This window comes from Podarcis gaigeae (genome assembly GCF_964106915.1).
Source record: "Podarcis gaigeae genome assembly, chromosome: 13".
Classification (NCBI taxonomy): Eukaryota; Metazoa; Chordata; class Lepidosauria; order Squamata; family Lacertidae; genus Podarcis; species Podarcis gaigeae.
In genome coordinates, this window is record NC_139689.1 from 17,838,105 (window position 1) to 17,861,887 (window position 23,783).

The window sequence follows — 23,783 nt, forward strand, 5'->3', positions numbered from 1 at the left end:
ATCACTTTGATTCACCTCCCAGACAAGCTGAGAGTGCACTGTGTAGATTAGTTTGAGTCGTTAGTGGAACAGAATTAATCCAGTTAAAGTGGATTTGTGAAAAACTTGCTCTGGAGAACCATTTTCAACCAACCTCATGCTCATTCTTCTCCAGCATCGCTTCCTCTTGAGGGAACGTCCCCAGACAGTTATCATGGACCTGATCCAGCGAACCAAGGATGCTGTGCGGGAGCTGGACAACCTGCAGTACCGCAAGATGAAGAAAATCCTTTTCCAGGAGGCACAGAATGGCCCAAATGCAGAGGCACCAGAAGAGGAGGAGGTTAGTGGTTCTACCTGGTTACCCAAGGCAACTTCTTCCCCGCTCCAGCTTCCTCCCCAACCTCTTACCCTCTCTTTGTTACTCTAGGAGGTGGAGCAGTTTCTCCACCGTACAGGCACCATCAACAGCATGGAGAGTAGCCATTCGGTGCCCAGCATGTCCATCAGCGCTAGCAGCCAGAGCAGCAGCGTCAACAGCCTGGCGGATGCCTCCGATGACGACGATGGGGCTGAGATTGCCATGATGCAGGAAGGCGAGCACACAGTCACCTCCAACAGCTCCGTCATCCATCGCCTTCCGGTACAGGATACATGTGCTTTGGGAGTGGGAACATCTGAACGGTAACAGGAGGGAGCAGGATTGAGTGGGCTTGGGAAACAGTCACTTGTGCCTTTCCATGGTCAGAGCCCAGAGAAGCACGGAAGCAGGCACGCTGAGTTGCTGCCGTAGTGAAGGGCAAAATTTAGGGAGCAGCTCCGGTTGGGTAGGAAGCCTCAGTTGCCCTGGCCTTCCTCAAGCTCTCCCATGCTGGTGAGTGGCAGCAGGAGATGGTAAAGATGCGGGAATCGCAGGTTGGTCCTGCCCAGGTGGGTGAATTGTGGGAGTGGCCCACCTCTGAATGTGGGTTGGATTCGCACAATATGATAGGAATGGTGGTGGGGAGCAAGGCAGTAGAGACCAAAGAGTTTGGGTCTGCAGCTAAAGCATCCTTAGCTCTGAAAGCCTATTAGACCCATTGCTTCACAGCTAACCGCATCTTAAGCATAAATTTATCCCACCTCCCCACTCTGCCCAGAAACCAATGGTTGTAAAGGACACACCTGACAACGTGGGATTTTGGGGAAATTTTCCTGTACGTATTAGGCTAATTTGCATAGGCTCATATTCCTTTGGACATCGTTCAGTTTGCATCATCAGAAAATGTTGTGATGCCCTAGAGCAGGGGTAGGCAACCTGATGCCCTCCACATGTCGTTGGACCAACTCCCATGATCCCTGACCATTAGCCATGCTGGCTGAGGCTGATGGGAGTTGTAGTCCAAGAATATCTGGAGGGCACCTTGTTGTCTACCCCTGCCATAGAGAGTGATCTGCCCAGTGATCTATTTCCATACGCTTATTTTATTTGTATTTACTGTGCACAATGCTTTGAAATTGCCAAGCTTGCTTGCCTAATAGTTGTATTGGCAACTGGCATCCATTCATTGTTAGTAGTAAACCTGTAGAACAGAAAAATTTCCATGGAAGAATAAAACATTAATTTCTGCCTCACCAAGGCAAATTTAAGCCCAATGGAGCCACTTCCCTCCTCACTGGATGCCAGTGTCCCACCCATCCTCACCCAGCTGTGGCGCTTTCTGTTGACCCAGGTCATCCAGCATAAAGAGAAGGTGTTAGAACAGTGTAGGTTTTGCATTTCTCACAGGCCTGTTTTGGGGCTTCTCAGGGCCACGACAACCTGTACGATGACCCGTACCAGCCTGAGATGGAGCCCCAGAGCTCATCATCAGCTGCCCGGCGCCGTGCCTACTGCCGCAACCGAGACCACTTTGCGACCATCCGTACTGCTTCTCTGGTGAGTGGAAGGTGAAGTCATGTTTGGACAAAGCATGATTTCCCCCCCTCCAAACCAAGTTCAGTCTCTTCATTGTTCATGGCCCAGCACCTTGTTTTTATGCGGAGGCTGCAGAAACTGCAGGGTTTACACAACTTCTTCCCAAGTAGTAGGTTCTGCTTCTTCCTGAATCCTCATTTCTTAAGATGAGATGGGATTCTTGCTAGCTGTATAAAAAATGAGAATTCATGTCCTGCACCTTTCACATATTTCATGCTACAACTCCCAGCAGCCCCAGAGGGTGCCAGGATGGAGGGAAACTGGCCCCAAAGTGACCCATTTAGAAAAGGAACGGACAGATTCCGTGGGGAAAGAATTGTCATGGACTAGTAACATCTATTGTTGTTCTTAGGTACAGCTTCCTATTGTAGGAAAGGAGCAGAGGGAGAATCATGGAGACCTGGAAGTCCCATGTTCAATACTCTTGCCTTTTGGGCATTTCCCCAACACACTTTGTAACCAAGGGAGGCTAGGAATGTTCTGTTGGAGAGAAAAAAAGGAAGCTCTGTTTCTGTGTTGGGCTGCCGAAACTTAAGCAATGGATTGATTCCTTAATTGACTAATAAATCTAATATATGAACAAAAAAGTAGCTCCAGAGAGCCACACCATTTTTGATGATGCATGCACACAGTGCAACAGGCACCGTGTTAGAAGGGGGAAGTCCCAGAGAGGGAGTGGGGTGCAGCTGTGTGCCAAACCTTGGAGTCTCATGGTAAAAAGAGGGGTGTCAATGTAATAAAGTAAAAATAGGGTGGTGCCTGCTACCTGCAACTTTATCAGTACCTATAATAATTTAAAAGTTCCAGATTTAATGGTTGGTGCTTGATAAAAATGGATTAATTGACAAGATGTGGCAGGCCTAGTTCTCAGATAACAGGCTCTTGTAGGCAGGGTGTTGAGGATGGCCCAGGAAAGGGTGGTGCTGTGCTTCCCCCTTAACAGGATGCAGCTCTAATTCAGCACACAAGCACTGGGGCCTGTGAGACTCAGGGTTGCCTAACTTTGACCTCCTGCCGCCCTTCCCCAGGTGACTCGCCAGATCCAGGAGCACGAGCAAGACTCGGCGCTGCGGGACCAGATGAGCGGCTACAAGCGGATGCGGCGCCAGCACCAGAAGCAGCTGCTGGCTCTGGAGAACAAGCTCCGGGCAGAGCTGGACGAGCACCAGCTGCGGCTCGACAAGGAGCTGGAGGCCCATCGCAGCAACTTCTCTGCTGAGGCTGAGAAACTGGCCAAGAAGCACCAAGCTATATTTGAGAAGGAGGTGAGTGCTAGTGTGGGGTTGCCTTGCCAGAGCGGGGGAGATTCTGTTGGAGACAGTTACGATGGCTCCAGGTGGCAGGAGGAAGGCAGAGAGCTTGTGGCCTCCCTAGTGGAGGAGCTCCCGTAGGAAAGTGGAGTTCCTCAGGCTGTTGAATAACCACATGCTCAGCACCAGCTCCTGGTTTTAGGGAGCCATTACCCAGGATAGGTGGGGTGTTCTTGCAGCAGCGAGCCTTGCTCCTTGCCGCCACCATCATCACCAACTGCTGCTCTTGCTCCTCCTCTTCATCTTTGCTGCCGCTTGCTTGACTGCCAGGCAGTGGGCCAGGGAGAGCAAGTAGGCAGTTCATTTGTGGATCCTCCTTTGCCTACTGCTGCCCCGTTGCCTGGGCCAGGCTGAGAGGCAGTAGGAAGAGCAGGCGCAGGGGGTTCTTGTCAGCGGACCCCCTGGAACGGTGCCTAGACCCTCCGCAAATGCCTGGCCTCTTGACACTGGCCCTGTGTGTGCTGGAGGGGTGTGCTAAAAACCAGCCACAATAAAAAGAGTGAAGCTCCTCCTTGTTGGTTTCCCTTCCATTCTGACCAGATTACTTGGGGTGGTCCAGGCTTGTTGCTGAGAGGGTCTCTTCTTTGGCTCCTGTTGTAGCTGTGGCTCTTCCCTTCCCTTCTGGCCAGATCAGCTGTGACCGGGTAGCTCAGTGCTTTGGGATCTTTCAGTGAGCAGCTGCTGCTGCTGCTGCTGCTGCTGCTGCTGCTGCTGCTGCTGCTGGGATCATTTTTAAAAGCAGATACTTTTGCTTATGGGGAAGGGCCATAGCTCATTGGTGGAGCTTGCCTTGCATGCAGAAGGTCCCAGGTTCAATCCTTGGTCGAGACCCCTGCCTGAAACCCCAGAGAGCCAGTGTAGACAGTACTGAGCTAGATGGGCCAATGGTCTTGACTCAGTACAAGGTAGCTTCTTATGCTGCTGTGTTGGTATCAGAGGACACCCACCTTCGACAGTAGCCAGGTCTGAATACTAAGCCCTGCTCCCCTCCCTCCACCCAAACACATTAAAAATGGTGAGTTGAAAACCATGCTAACGGCGCAAATTTGCCTATTTCTGCTAGACATAGGCAGGCTCTTTGAGCCTCCAACTCAGTTTCCCACTCTGGCTTTGCACGTTCTGCCAGTTTGCTCACACCCCCATAATGGCAATTCCCTTTTCTTTCTCCCACACTTAAAATACTTCCCTGTGCTACTACACACGCAGCCATGAGCGTGGCCAAACTGTCTTCATCCTTTCTTTGTGGGTGAATAGCCTTTCTTTCTTTCTTTCTTTCTTTCTCTCTCACTCACCCATCCCCTCTACAGGCAAAGGCAGCCCTGGCTGAGGAGAAGAAGTTTCAGCAACATATCTTGGGCCAGCAGAAAAAGGAGTTGGGCAACTTGCTGGAGTCGCAGAAGCGGCAGTATAAGCTACGCAAGGAGCAACTTAAAGAGGTACCTGCTTTTAAGAGGAGCAAAGCAGGCAGGAGGGGAGGGGGAGGGGTCACACCAGCTTGGCAGCCTCCTTTTGGAAAGTTCCTGGTCTCTCATCTCAGCCTCTGTGTCTCCCCCCCCCCCCCCCGTGCTGTCTTCCGATTCCATCTTTAACTGGGAATCCTGTCATGGATGGGTGAGGGATGTGCAGCCTCTGAATCTGGCACTGCTAATTTCCGGTTCAGTCTGTGGTACTACCGCCTGATAATTCAGTGACCTGAAAGTAGCTTATTCAGGAGTCGATCGTACAATCTTTAGGGGGGATGCATATAAAATATAAATTTTGAAATGTCAGGGGCATCACATGGCCCGCCCTGCGTCAGGGAATACTCAAGAGTTGCCTCAGTGCTGAAAATTCTCATAGTTCCCTGCAAGCCATGGCCGACTTCCTGCTTATGAAGAGTGAGCTCGTGCCCTAGAGCTGTTTCCTTGAGACTGAATGAGTGGCTCTTCTCTCTCTTTGGTGGGCAGAAGCCCACCATGGGAAATGTTTGGCAAAGGCTGGACTTCCGGCAGTGCCTGCACTCCTCATTCAGTGAGAACAAGAGGAATGAGTGATCCACTCAAATGAAGGAGCAGTTAGAGAAAGTTTAGCAAGAGCGTATTCTGTGGAAGTTCCTTTGGGACTCTGCAGCTGGTCTGCACCCTCACTCTCCATCCATATATTCGCCAGCTGCACCCAGATGTTCTTTACGCAGTTTTATGCCTGGGTGTAGGGCAGTGGTGGGGAACCTCTGGCCTGTGGGCTACATCAAGCCTGGCTGGAGGCCTTAGCTGGCCCATAATGCCATTCTTCCTAAACCAGAGCCACCTGGCCCACATTTGATGTCAGGTATTGGGCAGGTAAAGATGTCGTTGCAAAGGTACAACCAAGAGCCCTAAAATGCTCTTCTGGCTGTTCCTTGGCCCACATTCCAAATTTGGCCCATCCTTGCCAAAAGTGAGCATTGCAATTGGCACCAACCAACACTGATTTGAACATCCATCAGTTGTGCTCTGGAGTTCGCAGTCAGGAGCCACCAAGCACAGCTGATCCTTGCCCAAACAGAGGGTTGTAACCAGGACCAATCAGTTGACCAGCACTGACTGAAACCCGTGCTGGGATTGGCTGCAGGGATCTTCCTTTGCAGCCCAGTTTGAGGAACATAGATCTTCTGCACTGGTGGCTTGAATCCCAGGCTGGGCTACCAAAGAGTTCAGGAAAGAAACAGGAGCATGCTTAGAATGCACCCCGCTTTCTATGCAGCTAGGTCACCATGGTGGCATCAGATGATTGACAGGTGGTTGGACCCGTCAAGGTGGCCCACGGTGGGAGAGCTCAAGCTCCTTTCCGCCAGCCAGATCCTCTTCTCCACCCATGCTGTATAGGAGGAGATGCTATCATACTTCATTGTGTCCCATTTCTCATGACTTTTTGTTTTCCCCTCTCAGGAGCTGCAGGAGAATCAGAGCACACCCAAGCGGGAGAAGCAAGAGTGGCTGCTGAGGCAGAAGGAGAACATGCAGCACTACCAAGCAGAGGAAGAGGCCAACCTTCTGCGCCGCCAGCGGCAGTACTTTGAGCTGCAGTGCCGCCAGTACAAGCGCAAGATGCTGCTGGCCCGCCACAACTTGGACCAGGACCTGTTGCGGGAGGTGAGAGTCTGGCGTTGGCTGTGGGGAAGGGATGGTTTCACAGGGCTTCATGAGGGGTTGTTTTGGTAAGTAGGTGTCACCACTACTGTCCCAGAAGAACAGACATTGACAGGGGATGTCTGGGTATCTGCCCCAGGGAGCCAGCAAGTACGATGCAGCATGATGGGGAGCAGCACAAGAACAGGAGCTAATAATATTTGTGCCCCAGCCACTCTGGGCAGCTGCCAACACAATAAACCAGGGCTGCCTTCAGGTGTCTTCTAAAAGTTGTGTAGTTCTTTATCTTCTTGACATCTGATGGGAGGGTGTTTCACAGGCAGGGTGCCACTGCTGAGAAGGTCTTCTGAATGTTTCCCAGTAACTTCTCTTCTCGCAATGAGGGAACTGCCAGAAGGCCCTCGGAACTAGATCTCAGCGTCTGGGCTGAGCGATGGGAGCAGAGACTCTCCTTCAGGTATATAGGGCCGAGCATGTTAAGCACTAATGCAGTTGTGGCTGCTGGCCACCTCTGCTAAGGTGTCAGCAAGTTGATCTTTACTCCAAAACAATGAATTCTATGTGTGCACATGCAAAATTCTGCAAAACCTCATTATATAAACTGTTAAAAACTATTTCCTCGATTTGCTGAACATCTCCTTTTTATACCAATCATAGAGCCTAACCACCAACACCTGCATTCCAGCATCATCCGGAAGCTTTGCTAGAAAATAGTGTTCTTTAAAATAGAAGAGAGCTGGGTGTTCCTCAAGATGCTGGCTTTTGCCTCCAGTCCCAAATTCTGTATTTTCATGGGCTTGGAGGGAGAGTGCCTGCAGCCCTTGACATTAGAGCAAGGGGGAATGAGACAATTGTTATTCTCGGGCCCTTGGGAGAAGAATGTGGCCATTGGAAACCTGGATGTAAGAAAGAATGCTGACCCTTTTAAGAGCCTTGATGCCAGGAAGAAGCGAGTCTCCGTGGGAGGTGCAGTTCTAACGCCTCTCCCTTGCTTCCTCCCTCAGGAGCTGAACAAAAAGCAGACCCAGAAGGACCTGGAGTGCGCCATGCTTCTGCGCCAGCACGAATCCACGCAGGAACTGGAGTTCCGGCACCTGCACACCGTCCAGCGCACCCGCACGGAGCTCACCCGCCTGCAGCACCAAACAGAGCTCTCCAACCAGCTGGAGTACAACAAGCGCCGGGAGCAGGAGCTGCGCCAGAAACACGCCATGGAGGTCCGGCAGCAGCCTAAGAGCCTCAAAGTAGGTGCTACCTACACCCCGCCTTGCTGCCAGTGGTGCCCTGACGGGCAGGATGCAAGGGGTCTGGAGCCAGGGCAGGGGCACCCAGGGGTTGTGGAAATGGACACAAATGAGGACGGAAGTCTAGAGCCCATGCAGGACCACTTGTGTGGGCCTAGTCCCTGGGACTGTGCAGCCAGGGTTCAGAAATGCCCGGCAGATGCAGAATCTAAATGCCCACACTTTGGGCCACTAGACTCAAGAGGATGTGAATCGGCTGTTTCGGAGTCTGGTAGCCCTTGTCATGATGATCTAGGCCGATGCAAACCTACTGGAGAGGTTCTGGAGCCAACTCAGGGTGTTGTTGTAGACACAGGAATAAAATGTCCCAACCTTTTAGGGAAGTGTAGCCATGAAATGGGGGTTCTGGAGCCAGAGCTAGACTGCCATGGGCATGTGGTTTTAGAGTATGAGGAGGAGGAGGATCTAGAACTGGATGCAGTGCATATTGGGGGTCTTGTACAGGACTGGTCGCAAAAGGGGGTTGGAGATCTGGATGAGCAGGGTTTGGAGGCCTTGGTGCCTGAATCAAAGCATGCTGGGGGCGTAAAGCCTGGTTGGCAATGCCTGGCAAGCAAAATTCCAGATGGGCAGGAAGCTGCTGCTTTAGAGCAGAGACAGGAGTGTCTTTGGCTCAATGGGAAGGACGAGGGAGTCCTAGATCCAGACAGAAAAGAAGGTTGGATTCCAGATTTCGGTGAAACGAGCTTGAAACAGCAAGAACACTGTGGAGAGGGAGTTGCTGATCTAGACGTAAGCCAGAGGTTTTTTGGAGTGCGGGATCACTTTGGAGAGGGCTCTGGGGTTCTGTTGTCTGTTCGGGGGCGGCCAGGCGTTCCAGAGCCTGATGGGCAAGAGGCTGATAAGCTGGATCCGTTCACATGTGAAGGCAATTTATACTCTCATGCCTTACCCACTGTCCTCGAAGAGGGGGCCCTGCGAGGCCCGGGAGATGGCTGCCCAGCCCCTGAAGACCCCTACAGCCAGCAGGCCAGCAGCAAAGCCCGCCCTGTCCCACCTCCCGTGGCAGCCATGCTGCCCCATGCTCTCTGCGTGGTCTTGGCACTGTTAGTCTCTGCCTACCCATGTGCGCCAACTCTCTTGCTGCTCCTCGCTGCACTGTGGGCGCAGGGTGGCGGGTTTCAGGATATCCTCCTGGCCCTTGAAGGGGCTCTAGTGGGCCTGGGGGTTACGTACACCTTGTTGCACTCCGTCTTCCTCCTTTCCGGAGCGTCTTTTCTCCTCCTGGCCAAGATGGCGGGGGCCGTGGGTGTGGTGGGGCTGAGTGCCAGTAGGGAGCGCCTGTACGTTCCTGTCATCCTCCTGGCTTCCTACCTGTTAGCTTCTCCCTGGCTGTTCCTGCCCCTTTACCTCTTGGGGGCACTCGCCCGGCACAGCCTGAGGGGATTCCCCCGCCGCGCCCGCCGCTTCTGGCTCCTGGCCCTGCTCCGTCTCCCACGCCCGGCTTTCCGCATCCTCCAGCGCCTGGGGCTGGTCACCGAGCAGGGGCTGTTCCGCCTCTTCCCCAAAACCAACAAAGGCGGCTTCCGCAGCCGCATCCCGGTGCTGTCCCGCCAGCCCCAGCCGTCCCTGCCCTGGCACCGCAAGGCTGCGGCCCTTCTTGCCAAGCCGATTTGCAGCATCAACAAGATCCTCACGGAGGTGATTTGCGCTCAGCTGCCTCCTTCGGCCCTGCATTGCCTCAAGGGGCTGCATGTCCTGCGAGAGGAAAGGCCTTCCCGCATCCCCCGCCTGACAGCCAGGCCCCGGGGGCATTCTGTAGGGTCAGCGAGGCGCATTAGTAGGAGGAGAAGTGTGCAAGGAAGCCAGCCTGCCAGGAGACCCTGGAGATAAGGAGCCCTTCAAGGGCCCCACATCCTGTTCTAAAACGGTGAAACAGTCCATTCCAGTGGGACTCCGGCATCCTGGTCCTCTGGTCTCACACACAGAATTCCGGGAGGTTGGCCAGTCTCTGGACTTATGGGAGACCAGGGAGAGCAAGTGACAGTATTTACTCTGAAAACCTACTTTCCATCCAATGTGGTATTGGTATATAGAACCCAACAGCAAGGGGAGAAAATTTAATGTCTTAAGGCCAGGGACCCCTCTGAGCCTTTGATAAACGGAGTTTTGAAGTTGCGGGAGGACCAGAAGTTTATGCTAGCTCCTTATTGGTTTACACAATGGGGGTGGGGCGGAGCGTTGTTGAGTGTTCATTACCCTAACGAGGAAAGAATCACCTGATGACGCCCTTTTGAGCTGGCTGTTTGGGTGGGTTGGGTATTTTTGGCGCCCGTTCCAGCCAGAGAAGATGTGGAGATGTGGGTTAAGCTGAAGAGATTTCCAAGCCCCTTAGAACTGAGGTGTGAGGTGCATGTGTGCTAGTGTCTGAGGTCGAAAGGTCCTGTTCAATGTTCCCCAATGAAAAGAGGAGTTTGCTAAGGGGGCAGGGGCTGCAGTTTGCAGAATACTCTACTCTTGCAACCATTTTCCAGTAACAACTTTTTTAAAAGTCCAGGCACTCTTGTTTCCATCTTTAACCTACTTTGAGCAATGAGGGGATAAGTACGGTCCTCCATTTCCTTCAAACATAGAACCCCCAAAGAAGGTAGCGGGTTCTGGGGCTGAATATGCAGTCATCAAAATAAATAGGCTTCTGTTCATTATCAGCTCCTTAAATAGTCAGGATCCATATCACCTTAAATTTTATCATTCTCCCTCCCTCTTCCCCGCTGAACCTTGTTTCAATTGATCTGGGAACTTACAAACCTAAAGGGGTGTACCGTTTTTCAAGAAATCAGACTCCTCCCAGCTCCTAAGGGCTTAACTAATTTTAGGTGATTCTTTCGCCGTTAATATATATATTTCCACCGTTTTACAAATATATATATATATATTTATCATTTTCCACCCTAATTGTAACAACCTCCCTTCACTTCATTTTTTTTTTTTACTTGAATGTACATATTTCAAGCTGACTTTTAATTTTATGTTTGTGTATGTTTGTGATTTTTTTTTGCTAAGTTTTATATAAAACCAGTTTTTGTGGGGAGGGACAAAGAGCTAATGTGAGATTTTTTTATATAAAAAAATGACTGAAAACGGGAGAAATTTTTTTTTTTAATCCAATTTATTGCTACAGGTTTTTCATTTGAAAGCACAATGGGTCAATCAAGCAGTTCTCACTCTCTTTCTTTCTCTCTTGCCCTTATAAAAGAAATCTTAAAATACCACAAGCCAGGGCTTTGAAGTAATGGTTAGGGTTTTAACCAGTTTGCTTTAGAGGACCTATGTAAGAATGGAAAATTAAGTTTGCCATTGAGCACCTCCCCAAATGCTGGGGTGGTTGGTAGTTTTTCAGGTGGTGAACCAACCTTTTTGTTGGCTCCTTGCAGCTTGCTGAAGCACAGGGACCATTCCAGGGATAGCAGTGCCTCAAGCTTTCCCCTTTCCCAGGGAGCCAACTATTCCACCTTTCCTACTCCAGGATCTGAATGCCCTCATTACTCTGGGATCTCTGTCCTCAGTCACCCACAGCTTGAGCTGTGGCAATTGCTGTGGCAATGGCATCAGAGTGCCTGGCCCTTTCACACCTGGATGAGATGCTTGCCTTTTGTAACACAAGTAACAACCGTGTTGAAGAATTCCAGGAATTTGCAGAAGCTCCCATAGTCTTGCAGTGATTACTCGTGTCATTAAAAAAATGATTACCTTGCCTATTTTAACTCTCTATCCCAGCCCTTACCATGCCTTGTGCCCACCAGATGTTTTGGACTACAACTCCAGGCCATGCTGGCTGGGCTGATGGGCCCTAAACATCTGGAGAGCACAAAGTTGGGAAAGGATGCTCTAATCAGGTAATCACCCAGACGCTACAATATCTCAATCAAGTTCGTATATGAAGAGCGTTGCAGATAGATGTGGTTTCTTTGTTTTTTGAAACAAAACCTGATTTATTTAAAAGTCGATCTTTGGCAGCCAAATAGGCACTAAATTAACCATTTTTTAAAATGCCAAACTGGGGTGGTTGAACTTGAATATCTTTAGAGAGTAATCCTGAACACACCAAATCTAAGAGTAAATCCCATTTTTGTTGTTTGTTTTTACAGCTAGTAAATTTAGATTCCCAGACAAAGCAAGGATTTTTCACATTCCCATGACACGCCAGCCGTGTTTTATGCTGTTAAATCATTTTGTAACTAACAGCCTACAGTTCTAGTTTAATTGGTGCCTCATTTTTAAATTGTTTCCTTCGTGCATTTTTACATATTTCCCCCAGCTTGTGGTCTGATTCTGTTACTACAGCCTTTAAAAAACACACCAAAAAACCCCAAGTTGAGATTATCCCCAACTTTGTCTTAATTCTGCATTTATCTATCTAATTTTGGTCCCATTTTGTACATCAAGTGCTTGTCCTCTGTTTCTCCCTTTTTTGGTTCATCTGTGGTCTTTTTTAATTTATTTCCTATTTTGTTCAAATCATGGATTTATTTTTTAGCATTCCTCCATTTTTTGGCCAAACTTATTTTCATTAATCCAGATTCTGTTTTGTCCATTTTAATAGTGTACTTGTATTTCTTCCTATTTTGTGTGTGTGCGTTTGAGCTGTGGTTTCCCCCTTATCCTCCTTGCATTTTTTTTCTCTGTTAAATATTTTTTATTTATTTCTCCCATTTTGTGCGGGGAAGGTATTCATCTGTGGTTTATTTATTTCTCCCTTCCCTGTTGTGGATGCATGTGAAACTTTGAAGGAAAAATAAAAATAATTCTGCACCACACTTCACCACCTCTGTATTGTGAGTTTTGAGTTTGGTTTTATTTATTTCTCAATTTTTTTAAAAAATAAAATGAGGCACTTTAAGCTTAGGAGCTGGGCTACGAGTCTGTTTTCACACCTCTGTTGCCCCCCAAACACCTTGTTTTTAAGCTTTCCTCTCCCTGAAATTTTGCAGTGTGTTTGTAAAAGTTTGGAGTATTATTCAAAACCTGAATCAGAGGGGATCTATGCATTTCCTCTCTGCACCCCACTATTACCTTTGTTTCTCATTAACTCTGAGAAGCTGTAACTGTCCATAACTTTCTACACTCAGGGGTGGTGGGAATGTTCCTGAAATTATTTAAAATACTCAAGGAGAAAGGGGGGGAATGAATCTGGGCGATTTTATTAGCCTGCCTGTTTTACATCATTTCCATTTGCTGCTATATGTTCAAAAGTGGAACTGCAACCTTTGAGGGCCGTGCCCCACGCTCCTGCAACCCCCACCGCCCAAAATGAACAACAGCCCAATCAGCTTGGTAGCTAATGCACTTGTTTCTAAGGGACATTGGAAAGCAATACATTTGAGTCATGAAAATGTGCATCTGGGTGAGGCAGCTGCCTCACGCAATCGGTTTTTGGGTGCCATTTGGGAGGTTGCTTTGGGAGGCTGATTTTATGCATGTAGTGCAAACCTCTGCAAACATCTCTGTGAGGATCACTCTAGAATTTTTCCTGGTGGTTTGTGCCCTGTGTGAATACATAGGGGGTGGCTTGACTTGTGCCAGCCTTCATTCTCTGCAATCCGGAGTACCGCAAAATAATTGCACACACAGCTTCCAAGCAAAAAATAACACATGTGGGCTCCGAAATAAACACAGACCCACATTGAGGTGGGTTCCTGCTGCATCATATGTCAAAGGTTCCCAGAGGTCAGCCACGGCAGTGACAAAAGTGTGCGTGTTCCACCTGCCTTACATTAGTCTCAGTTCAAAAAGCATCCTTCTGCTTAATCTTTAAGCATCTTCCTCCCTGACCTCCCAGCTGTGAGGCTCAGTTTTCCTTCTGAGGCACAAGAGTTACCTTCCATCCTCCCCACAACGCCACTCCCTGCCCATTCTTGGCGCCCGTGTAAGGCGCTCGCCCTCATTCATCCCATTCATAACACAAGGGACTTTGGTATTCGCTGTGTGTTTGATAACATTTTTGTAGACCACCTCCTAACGAGGAGGTGACACAGAAATAGAAACTCAACTTTGCCTTCTCCTAACCTCTGGCTCCTAACTGGGAAGTTTTAAATGTTTGTGGTGCACCCCATACACTCCCCCCCCCCAGCCCCAGTGCGTTCCTTAAAGAACCTGAACACTACTTAGATAAGGAGAGGGCAGAGAAGTATCTTTTTCAAAGGGGTGGCGGGGTTTGAGCCCTCCCCACTCACTAACCCAAATGGGATCAACTGGAAGGCATCCCAATGAGAGTCTCAGATAAAGGACAGCTCTGAAAAGTGTTGCCTGGGGTACAGTGACCATTCAGTAAAACAAATGCTGGAGACAAAAATGGGGGCGGGTTTTGAACAATTTAAAAAATATATATACCTTGCCTTTCAGTTAAACACTAATTTGGTTGTTGGCCTTACCTTGTGTGGAGTTTGTGTCTTTTTAGCACAGGACTGAGCTACTTGGGGGCTCGGAAGGCTCAGCCTGCTCCCTAGTGCAGCCACAGGGGAAAATACACACATGCACACACTCTCTCTGAGGTAAACCCCTTCCTTACTTGGCATGAACAGCAGCAGAGGCTCAGCTTAGAAATTTCTCCCCCTGAGCATCTTGGTTGTGGGTGTGAGCCCAAGACGCAAGCAGCTAGGACCTTGAAGAGCGGAAGGGGAGAATTCAAACTTAGTCAATATTTGATCCTACTTGGGGGTGGAGTGGGGGGTTGAAAAGTCCTTTTGCCACTGTTGGAGCTCATACTAGAATGGGAGTGAACAGAGCCAAGACTGCTGGCCCTTCAGTCAACTCTCAGCATGGTCCTCCTTGGAAATTAGTTGCACCAGGACTGCTGCTTTGTCATAATCACCGATAATTCCCTGTATATCCTGCCTTTCTCCTATAATGAATGTATGAAGCTGTCTGTTTCCAAGTCAGGCTGCTGGTCTGCTCAGCTGAGTGCTGCATATTCTTGGCTGGCATACTCTGGGCTCTGCAGGCTTGGGCCCAGCACATCCTCACCATATAGATCCTTTAACTGGAGATGCCCGAGATTTTGAACCTGGGACATTCTGCACGGGAGCCTCTAGGAAACACGTCACATTTAAGTGGCTTTGTCTTCGGCGGGAATTGTCGCTTGGTTAAGTGAAGGACAGGGTCTCCCCACCAAAACCCTACTGGTGGGAGTTGTTTGTCTAACACATGCTCCTGTCTCTCTCTCTCTCTCTCTCTCTCTCTCTCTCTCTCTCTCTCTCTCTCTCTCTTTCTCTCCGTCGTTCTTCTCTTCCCCCACCCGTTTTTTTCTTTCGCACTCTCATCCTTTGTTCACCATTCTTCCCCTTCCTCCTTTGGTTGCTTGGGCTTGCCTTTTCTTTTCGGTTCTTCTCCCCTGTTCTCCTCCTCTCTCCTCCTCCTACCCCAGTCCAAGGAGCTGCAAATTAAAAAGCAGTTCCAGGACACCTGCAAGATCCAGACACGACAATACAAGGCCCTCCGCAACCACCTCTTGGAGACCACCCCGAAGAGCGAGCACAAAGGCATCCTCAAGCGCCTGAAAGACGAGCAGACCCGCAAGCTGGCCATCCTAGCTGAGCAGTACGACCACAGCATCAATGAAATGCTCTCCACCCAGGCCGTAGGTACCCCCACTATGACCCCCTGCCCCCGGGGAGAAGGAGGGAACGGACCCCTTTCTCCATCAGTGAGGGGAGAGTTGTGGTCTCATTATGCTCTTAAAAATCATGCAGCAAAACTTGAGTTTTGTGCCCTTCCAGTGAGAGTACCCCCCATTCTTGTTCCCTTCATTCCAATCTGTGAGAGTATTTTGCAAATAGAGCCCTTCTGGGTGAATTAACTTGTTCCATCTACAGTGGTACCTTAGTTCTCGAACTTAATCCATTCCGGGAGTCCACTCGACTTCCAGAACCATTAGAAAACCAAGGCACGGCTTCCAGTTGGCTGCAGGAACTTCCTGCACTCAAGCGGAAGCGACGCCGTATGTTCGGCTTCCGAAAAACGTTCACAAACCAGAACACTTGCTTCCGGATTTGCGGTGTTCAGGAGCCGATTTGTTCGGCGACTAAGCCGTTCGGGAACCAAGGTTTGACTGTACTTTTGCGGAGGGCACAGAATTTGGGCTTCCTTAGTGCAGTTTATGCAGCTCTAGCTAGTAGTGAGGGATCCCACCCAAAAGATGGTGTTGGTTTTAGGCCACTTAACTGTCATGCTTCCTTCACCGCCACCAAAAAAGAATCCTGAGAAGAAGAGTTTGGTGAGGGATGCCAGAAGTACTCTGAGAGCTCAAGCTCACCTTGCCAAACTACAATTCCCAGGGTTCCATGAGAAGGGGGATGGATCGCTAAAACACTGAGTTTGTAGTATGGATGTGTCCTAGGTCATACAATGCTCCTGGTGGTGCTTCACCATCTCATATTTCTTCCTCACTCAAAAGCATCCTTTTGAGATTGGTCTGTCTTAGTTTTTTATTTACTGAGGCTGATCGAGACCCACTTAAGCAAAGCTACCTAGTGAGAGTGGTGACAGCCAAGGTAGAGCTTGACCTCTTGAGTACAAAGGGCCCAAGGATCAATATGCCACCTGTTATGCAACAGTAAGGTGTGCCCCCTTTTCCCAGGTGTGTCTCATGTGACTCTCACACCTGCTAGGCAGAAGTTCCACAGGTGTTGCTTCTCTTTAGAAGTGAGAAGGCTCTTCTTCACCTATTGATTCTCCACCCACCCCCCTCGTCTTACCAACCTGCCACGCAGAAGCTCCATTTTGATCTATGAACTGCCCTGTGGTCCTTGGATGAAAAAACAGTATATTGGTTAACTTATTACTAAATAATAACAACAATAACAGTAATCAACCTGGTGCCCATGGGTTCTCCCCCGTGACAGCATTACAAAGCAGGGTGGGGGACCGGTGTTTTATTTTTTACTGTTCAGGGACAAAGCCAAAGTGTCTGAGCCCTGCTTCAGAAGCTGCTGCTGCTGCAACTCTGGGAGAGGCCTTGTGGCCGTGTTGGGTGAAGAGCGTCAGCCTTTCTCTGCAGAAACGGCCACCCTCTCCCTCAGTCAGCCCTGAGCCTGCTGTGTGCCCCTTCTTTATCTCTTCCTTTTCTCCCCCCTCCCAGCTGCGGCTGGACGAGACGCAGGAGGCGGAATACCAGGTCCTGCGGATGCAGCTGCAGCAAGAACTGGAGCTGCTCAACGCCTATCAGAGCAAAATCAAGATCCACACCGAGGCACAGCATGAACGGGAGATCAAGGAGCTTGAGCAGAGGGTATCCATCCGCCGGGCACTGCTGGAGCAAAGAGTACGTGCAAACAGCCTTCCTCCTCCTCCTCTTGGAAAACCCACGGTCCTGGTCCCTTAACCCACAGCACCAACCTCTCAGACCTACACACCTCTCCCCTCTTGCCTGTCTCACCCAGATGGCTAGAAGTGTTAGTTTCCCCCTGGTTCCAAGCTCCCAAAATACTAACCCACGATCCCAAAAGGCATCCATCCTTCTGAGGCCGCCTTGCACCAGATCTTTTAATTGGGATTGAAAGCCTTCACGGCTGCCTTCTCTATTTCTCTCTCTCCCCACCCACCCGCAAAAGAGAACCAGAGTTCTTGTGTGAACTGCGCTGGGCTTTGTTAATGGAATTCCCGGAGCTCCTCATGAAAGTGCACTCTGGGAAAGGGAGAGCCGTGATGGTTTAAACAGCTTTCCTATTGATTGCGATGCAAGTCAGCCCCCTTAAAAGCTCGGGGAAGGGCAGACTTGATGGGCTTGCTGTAAGGTGAATAATGGAGAGGGATCGAGAGCTACAGTCGAAAGCCCATTACACGTTCATTAGGAAGAGATGAGGTATTGGGGTCCTCCTGTGTAGGTTAGTCCGAAGGGTGTGGTGGTGGCCGGCGGTAGGGCTAGGCGATACCTGGTTTTCAATGCCGCAGTATATCACTTTGCAATATACAGATATATCACAATGTCTGAAATAAGGGTAGAACTATGTAGATGATACATTGCCCGGCCTCACGGTTTTTTCCAGCATTGTGATTTTTGTATAGCATGCGCACACGCACATCATGATTTGCAAAACATTGCCAAGTCAAAAATTATGAAACTGATTGCGCGATACAGACTTCAAACCGGTTTTGGATGATATATCACCTAGCCTTAGCCAGCCATAAGGCTCCTCAGCGAGGATGAGGATTCTGCAACCCTACAGATGCTTTGGACTCCCAATAACTACAGCCAGCATGCACAGTGGCCAGGAAGGGTCAGAGTCCAGCAGTGTCTGATTTCCTCACCCCTGGTTTTGAGACCTGGTTTGTCCCATCCTGGGTTAACACTCTCTTCCTCCTTAACCAAACCCAGGAGTCCCTGCTGTTGCTTCTCTAAGCCTCAGAAGCCATTTTCTTTAGCTAACTGGGAAGTCCAACCCCACTGTCACAATAGCAATATTTATACAACACATTTTTTAAAAAAAGAAAGCTGTGTTCCCATTATTATACGACCTGCCTCCCAGGTACTCCTGACCACAGACGTTGCAGCCTTAGAGTACTGGCAAGGAAGTCGATCTTATACGCGCTTACTGGAGAGCAAGCTCCATGGAGCTCACTGGGGTCTACTTCTGATGCAGCAGGCGTCAGATCGCATTCTGAGCATTTGCTCAGAGAGCTCTTCTGGGCTCTCAGCATGGCAGAGTCTTACAAAAAGAACTTGCCAAAATGCTTGCTCTGTGCTAAGGGTTTTAAGCTGCTAGCATGGAAGACGTAGTCCAGCAACAACCTGCATGGCTAACGGTTCCCCATTTCCCTTCTAAACTCTATGTGTGTATGTGTTTATTTAAATTTTTTGCCTTTGTCACCCTCTAGATCGAGGAGGAGATGTTGGCCTTGCAGAACGAGCGATCTGACCGCATCCGGAGCCTCTTGGAGCGCCAAGCCCGGGAGATTGAGGCCTTCGACTCAGAGAGCATGCGCCTGGGCTTCAGCAACATGGCGCTCACAGGCATTCCAGCTGAAGCCTTCAACCAAGGCTACACTGCCCCCCCTCAGCCCTGGCCCTCCCGCCCCGTCCCCCGCAGCGGCTCCCACTGGAGCCACGGCGTCCAGAACACAGCCGGGGCCCCCCACGCGTGGCGGCAGCCCCCCATGCTTGCCCCGCCCCCTTCGGCTTGGCTCCACCCTCCTTCCTCCTCCCCTTCCTCCTCCTCCTCCTCCACGTCATCCGCCCCTGGGGGCCGCTCCAATGTGGTCATGCTGAGGAACAGCCCCCAGCCGCTGCGGCGCACAGCTTCTGGAGGCCAGTCGGACCAGGGCATCAGCCGCTCGGCCAGCGTCACCTCCCACATCCTCAACGGGTCGCACTTCTCCTACTCTTGAGGCGATGGGGAGAGAACAGGGAAACTTTGCTGGAGGGAGACGGGGGAATTGGCTGGTGGAAAGGGGGAGGGGAGGAGGAGGAGGCAGGGGGGCGGCGCGTTTGCCGGGGCTCAGCAAGCTAGAACTGGGAGAAACCGAACCGCAGTGTGAAGGCTCCTCAGTCGTCATCTGTGGCCTTTGACTTGCCACCCACCTTGCAAGCGCAGAGACACAGAAGATTGGACTGTGCGGCGGAAGGTTGCACTCATGCCCTCTGGAGCATGGCTGGGGCCTCCTCCTCAGATCGTGGTTTCCTATCCCCCGCCAAATGGATGGAGACACCGAAGCTTGTGAACGTGACGTTGGCAATCGTTTTTTTGCGTCCCTGGTGGTTGTCAGCCGCTTCCCCCAGCGTTGCCACAATCTGTAGATGGAGAGAGGCAGAGAGCGGTGCCCCGGCAGCGGAGGCTAAATTGTGTCTTCAGGATGTGGCTGAATATTCCCAGGACGAGGGGCGGGTGGGGCGAAAGGCCTCCCACATCGCAGCAAATCCAGAATTCTTGATTGTGCATCCATAGCTTGCCCCACGCGCTGCAATCGGAGCTGATGCGCTCGGGAGAGCCTGTTCTGTGTCTCCTGCGTCATGGTTCCTTTCAATCAGTTCAGGCAGTGAGAGAGAGAGAAATTAAATTAACGGGAGTGGATTTTGGGAGAACCCTGGATTGCCATTGGTGGCGGCCGATCGGTGCATGCATAGAATTACCAGATTGACAGTGAAAGAACTTTGCCTCCTTCCTGAGGCCTGGACAGTGGCTTCTGATCCTGAGTTCACAGGCGACCATTACCGAAATCCATTGTTTCTGGACCGTTCTCAGCTCCCAGAACCTTCCTTACCTCACCACAGTCTGTGGCTGGAGAAGGAATTGTAAATTGCAAGCTGCTCTGGGCTCTTTATCTGCATCGCCCCATTTCTCACAGAGGCGGCCTCCTCCAGCTCCTCCTGTCACGGCGCCAGGCTGGTTCCACAGGATGGAGCGGGGATTGAGGTTCCGGAACCAGGCCTCGCGTTCCTGTCATGAACCAGAATGTAGATTTTAAACGGTGCCCTCTACATACCCGTCCCATATGTCTGTTTTGAGACGCGGATTTTAGCCCATGCCAGCCCAGGGATGTGTTTTTGTGTTAATACTCACCACCTTACCCACACGGGTTACGTCTCTTTCCCCCCTCTGAAGGAAAGACCGCCCCACCACTCTTGCCACCCAGTGGGACTTTGAATGGCAGGCCTCCCTCTGCCACCCAGTCCTGAGCATTAAATTTAGTTTCCTGGCCCAGCCAAAACCTCTGGAAGGTCAGGCTCCCTCCCTGGCCGAGGGTCACTTGCTTCCGTTGCCCCCGGTTGCTCCCTTAAGCCACCTCCTCCTCCCAGAAACCACCGTGCCCCCCTGCAAATTCGCCTCCTGTCATTCCCGTTGTCCTCCAGCCACTTTTCAGCATCGCTCCCATGCACCCCACCTGCCCAGTTTAGACTCGCCAGATCTGCAGCCCTGAGTTCGTATTTGCATGCAGGAGATCGGCTGCAGAATCTGAGCGCCCAGCAGAATGAAGGACACCTGTCAGTTCAGAAGCCACCTTCAACCCATCTCCTTCCTATACATTTTCCCCACCCCCAGAACCGTTCCTACCCCCTGGAAAAACTTATTTGGTTACATAATACCCAGTATGAACAAACCCCAAGGCCGGCTACCCAGGGTTTGGGATCAGGGTCAGCCTGTCAGAATCGGCAAACTATATATCTGTGGCCAGTTGCCCTCCTCTCCTCCTCCTGTACTTAAGAACCAAACCTCTGGTGGAAAATGGGCCCCTAGTTCCTCTAGAGCAGTGTTTCCCAACCTTGTGCCTCCAGCTGTTTTTGGACTACAATTCCCATCCTCCCTTGCCACTGGTCTTGCTAGTCAGGGATGATGGGAGTTGTAGTTCAAAAACAGCTGGAGGCACAAGGTTGGGAAACACTGCTCTAGAGCTATAATTTATCTGAGTCAGACCCACATATCCCACCAGTCAATAAAGAACACTTCCTGAAGCCACCGGGGTGGTTTGCCCCAGCTAAGAGGGAGGGGAGTTTTGCAAGTGGGCTGTTTCAACTCTGTCCAGCTAAAGGAGAACCTTTGGGGGGACATGGGACATTTTGCATGTTCAAAACTCCTCTGAGTTGGGAGCCCAATTGGGAGGGGCGGCATCATGTTGAAATCATGTATTATAACTCTTGTGCAAAGTCAGCTTTCAGAGGTTAGTCTTCCCCTTTTCATTTTGTTCTGAACCATCTCTCAAAGTTTTCACTATCTAGGGAGGAATACTAGATTCTTGGCCACAGCAAGTGAAGAGCTCTGATCAAACTGTAACATTTGAACCCATATTTTAAAAAAGACCCCTGCTGCTTACATGAAAATTGGAAGCTGGGAAGATGATCTCTAGGGTAGCCTCCTCCCGGCACACTGGCTTTGTTAAATGCATAGCTGTTTCTTGTTTCCCTTTTGGAAGCATTTGGCCATGTTGGCTCTCTGAAGTGGGACAGTGTAAGAAGTTCTACCAGCTGTTTGTGTGAATTAAGGCCAACGATCAGCCAGCAGTGTTGGCATTACATTGACTGTGCAAAAGGAGCCACATAAACCCCTTTTTCCAGGAAGATTGGGGAAATCCAAGCTTTCTTCTTTTGAAACGTGAAACAAAACTTCCACATCTCACAAATCCCTCCTAGAGACCAGGGGGAACTTTTTTTTAATCTCATAGGTAGAGCACGCAGCTCTGGAAACCATTTCTCACTAGTGATGGAAGGAAAGTCCGAAGGGTTGTGTGTGGAAGTGAAGGAGAGCCACATGTTCCAGGAACCAGAAATGGGTTACGGAATTATCACAAGTAGTAAAATGAGCCAGGGAAGATCTGGAAGTAGAAATTTTCCATCTGTTGGCAGGAAATGTGGTGTAGTCCTTCTTTATCTGTGGAAGACATTGTAGTTTCTTAGATTCCCGCCCTCATATTTGGGCCAGGAACTGAATCATTTTTTTCCATTGTAAGCAGCTGAAGTAAGTCTTGTCCTTTACAACACACAACCCTATTAAAATCCCCCCTCTTTCCTTACCAACGCTGCTGCCCACACCTGTCCCCCCCCCCAACCCCAAGGGCACTGGTTTGGCTACAACCATAAAATTATCCTATCTAAACTTCTCAGACTTCTCCCAGAACCCTCTTCAAGTTCCTCAAGCTAATTTTGTGATTGAACAAGGCCACTGTTTTAAACCAGAGGGGATGGGGGTGGGTGGGAGGGGAGAACTGAATGGGATCTTTTGTTACTTCAAGGTGTTCAGTTAGTGATTTCTGCCTGCCTGGGATTGGGAAATGGGGTTTTGGGTGGGCTGGAGGGGCTTGATGTATTATAATAATTAATCCTTTTGCTTTAAAAAAAATATTTCTGTTTTTTGGTGCCATAACTTTCCCCATGTACAGTTTACCTCTTCCAGTCTTTTTCTTTTCTCTTTTTGCGCTTTCCTCCCCTCCCCCCCTCCCCAGTTTTTTTCCTGTCTCCCTCTGTGTGGGTGATTAAAAACTAATGTGAGTGTGTGTATGTATGTGTGTATGTCTTTTTTTATATATGAAGAAAAAATGTTGGCGGGGGGGAACTTAGACATATGTGTCCTATGGAATGTATTAGAAAATAAAACACTTTTTAAAAACAAACAGGAATGGGGTGGGTGATCTTGAATCTTACTTGGGAGAGCAAAAACTGGAAAGAGAACACAAAGATGGAACTGGTTGCTCTCTAGAGGGCTACCAGTCTGAGAGGTTTTGGGGTGGGGTGAGAAATCTTTTAATAAAAATGTTGACTATTAAAAAAAAAAGTATTCTGTCTCTTTGGGGTTTTGAGAGGGAATGGGGTCAAGGCATCAATATCTTGTCCAACCCAGGTTCCCATGGGACAAGATCCTAAAGGGTTTTTTTTTTTTTACGTCTGGATAACTGATTAACACGTCAGTTGTCCCCATTTTATACACATACAGGGAGGTTAAAGGATTCTGACTCCTTTCAAGCCATGTTTACATGTGGGATGGAGTTCCTGAAACATATTAACGTCATTATTGTATACACAACCATGAGTGTAGTGGTCACTCAGTTGAATTAATCTGGAATAACGGGTACTTTTGTCTATATGTCTCCTACCATGTGGAATTCATAAGGCTTGGTTTCCAGACCCTTTATCATCTTGGTCAACCTCCTCTGCACATGTTCCAATTTGTCAATATCCTTAAATTGTAGTGCCCAGAACTGGACACAGGTGTGGTCTGACCAGAGCAGAATAGAGCGTGGAGACGACTTCTCTTGATCAGAACAGTATCCTCCTGTTGATGCAGCCTAGAATAACATTAGCTTTTATTCCTGCAGTATCAGGCTGTTGACACATGTTGAGCAGTCTACTAAGGCCCCTAGATACTTTTCACATGTACTATTGGCAAGCCAGGTGTCCTCCATTTTATATTTTTTGCGGCTGGTTGTTCTTCCCCAAGTGTAGAACCTGACATTTGTCCCTATTGAAATCAATTTTGTTAGTTTGTTACAGTCATCTGGAATCCTGATTCTGTCTTCAGCGGCATGGCTACCTGTCCCAGTTTGGCGTCATCGGCAGTTTTGATTAGCATCCTCTCAATACCTTCGTCAAAGTCATTTATAAAGATGTTGAACAACAATTACGGTGCTTGAGTTCCCTAAATCTATATTCCTTCCTTCTCAGACTTGAAAAAAAAATATTCTTGGGCTCAGAAGCAAGTTGAAT

At 49.6% G+C, this 23,783-nt stretch overlaps 1 protein-coding gene and 1 long non-coding RNA gene across 4 annotated transcripts in view; one reads left to right on the plus strand and one right to left on the minus strand.

The window, feature by feature from the left end:
• The window catches only part of TAOK2 (TAO kinase 2), a 39,591-nt gene extending 16,737 nt beyond the window's left edge, over nucleotides 1-22,854 (plus strand). For 2 of the 3 annotated variants that reach the window (XM_083707622.1, XM_083707621.1), the window contains 7 exons: nucleotides 155-322; nucleotides 410-622; nucleotides 1,769-1,897; nucleotides 2,965-3,201; nucleotides 4,554-4,682; nucleotides 6,153-6,356; nucleotides 7,358-12,414. In XM_083707622.1, the coding sequence (XP_083563748.1) occupies nucleotides 155-322; nucleotides 410-622; nucleotides 1,769-1,897; nucleotides 2,965-3,201; nucleotides 4,554-4,682; nucleotides 6,153-6,356; nucleotides 7,358-9,490 (3,213 nt within the window). In that variant the 3' untranslated portion in view covers nucleotides 9,491-12,414. Of the gene's footprint in view, nucleotides 1-154; nucleotides 323-409; nucleotides 623-1,768; nucleotides 1,898-2,964; nucleotides 3,202-4,553; nucleotides 4,683-6,152; nucleotides 6,357-7,357; nucleotides 12,415-15,020; nucleotides 15,234-16,733; nucleotides 16,917-18,469; nucleotides 20,840-20,979 lie in introns of those variants that run through there. The other variant, XM_083707623.1, reaches the window with a different exon arrangement.
• LOC310829338 lies at nucleotides 12,065-15,014 on the minus strand. Its single transcript, XR_014557237.1, has 2 exons — nucleotides 14,892-15,014; nucleotides 12,065-14,856 (listed from the first exon to the last, which is right to left on the minus strand). It is a non-coding gene; the product is annotated as an uncharacterized lncRNA (long non-coding RNA).
• Nucleotides 22,855-23,783: the final 929 nt, after the last annotated feature.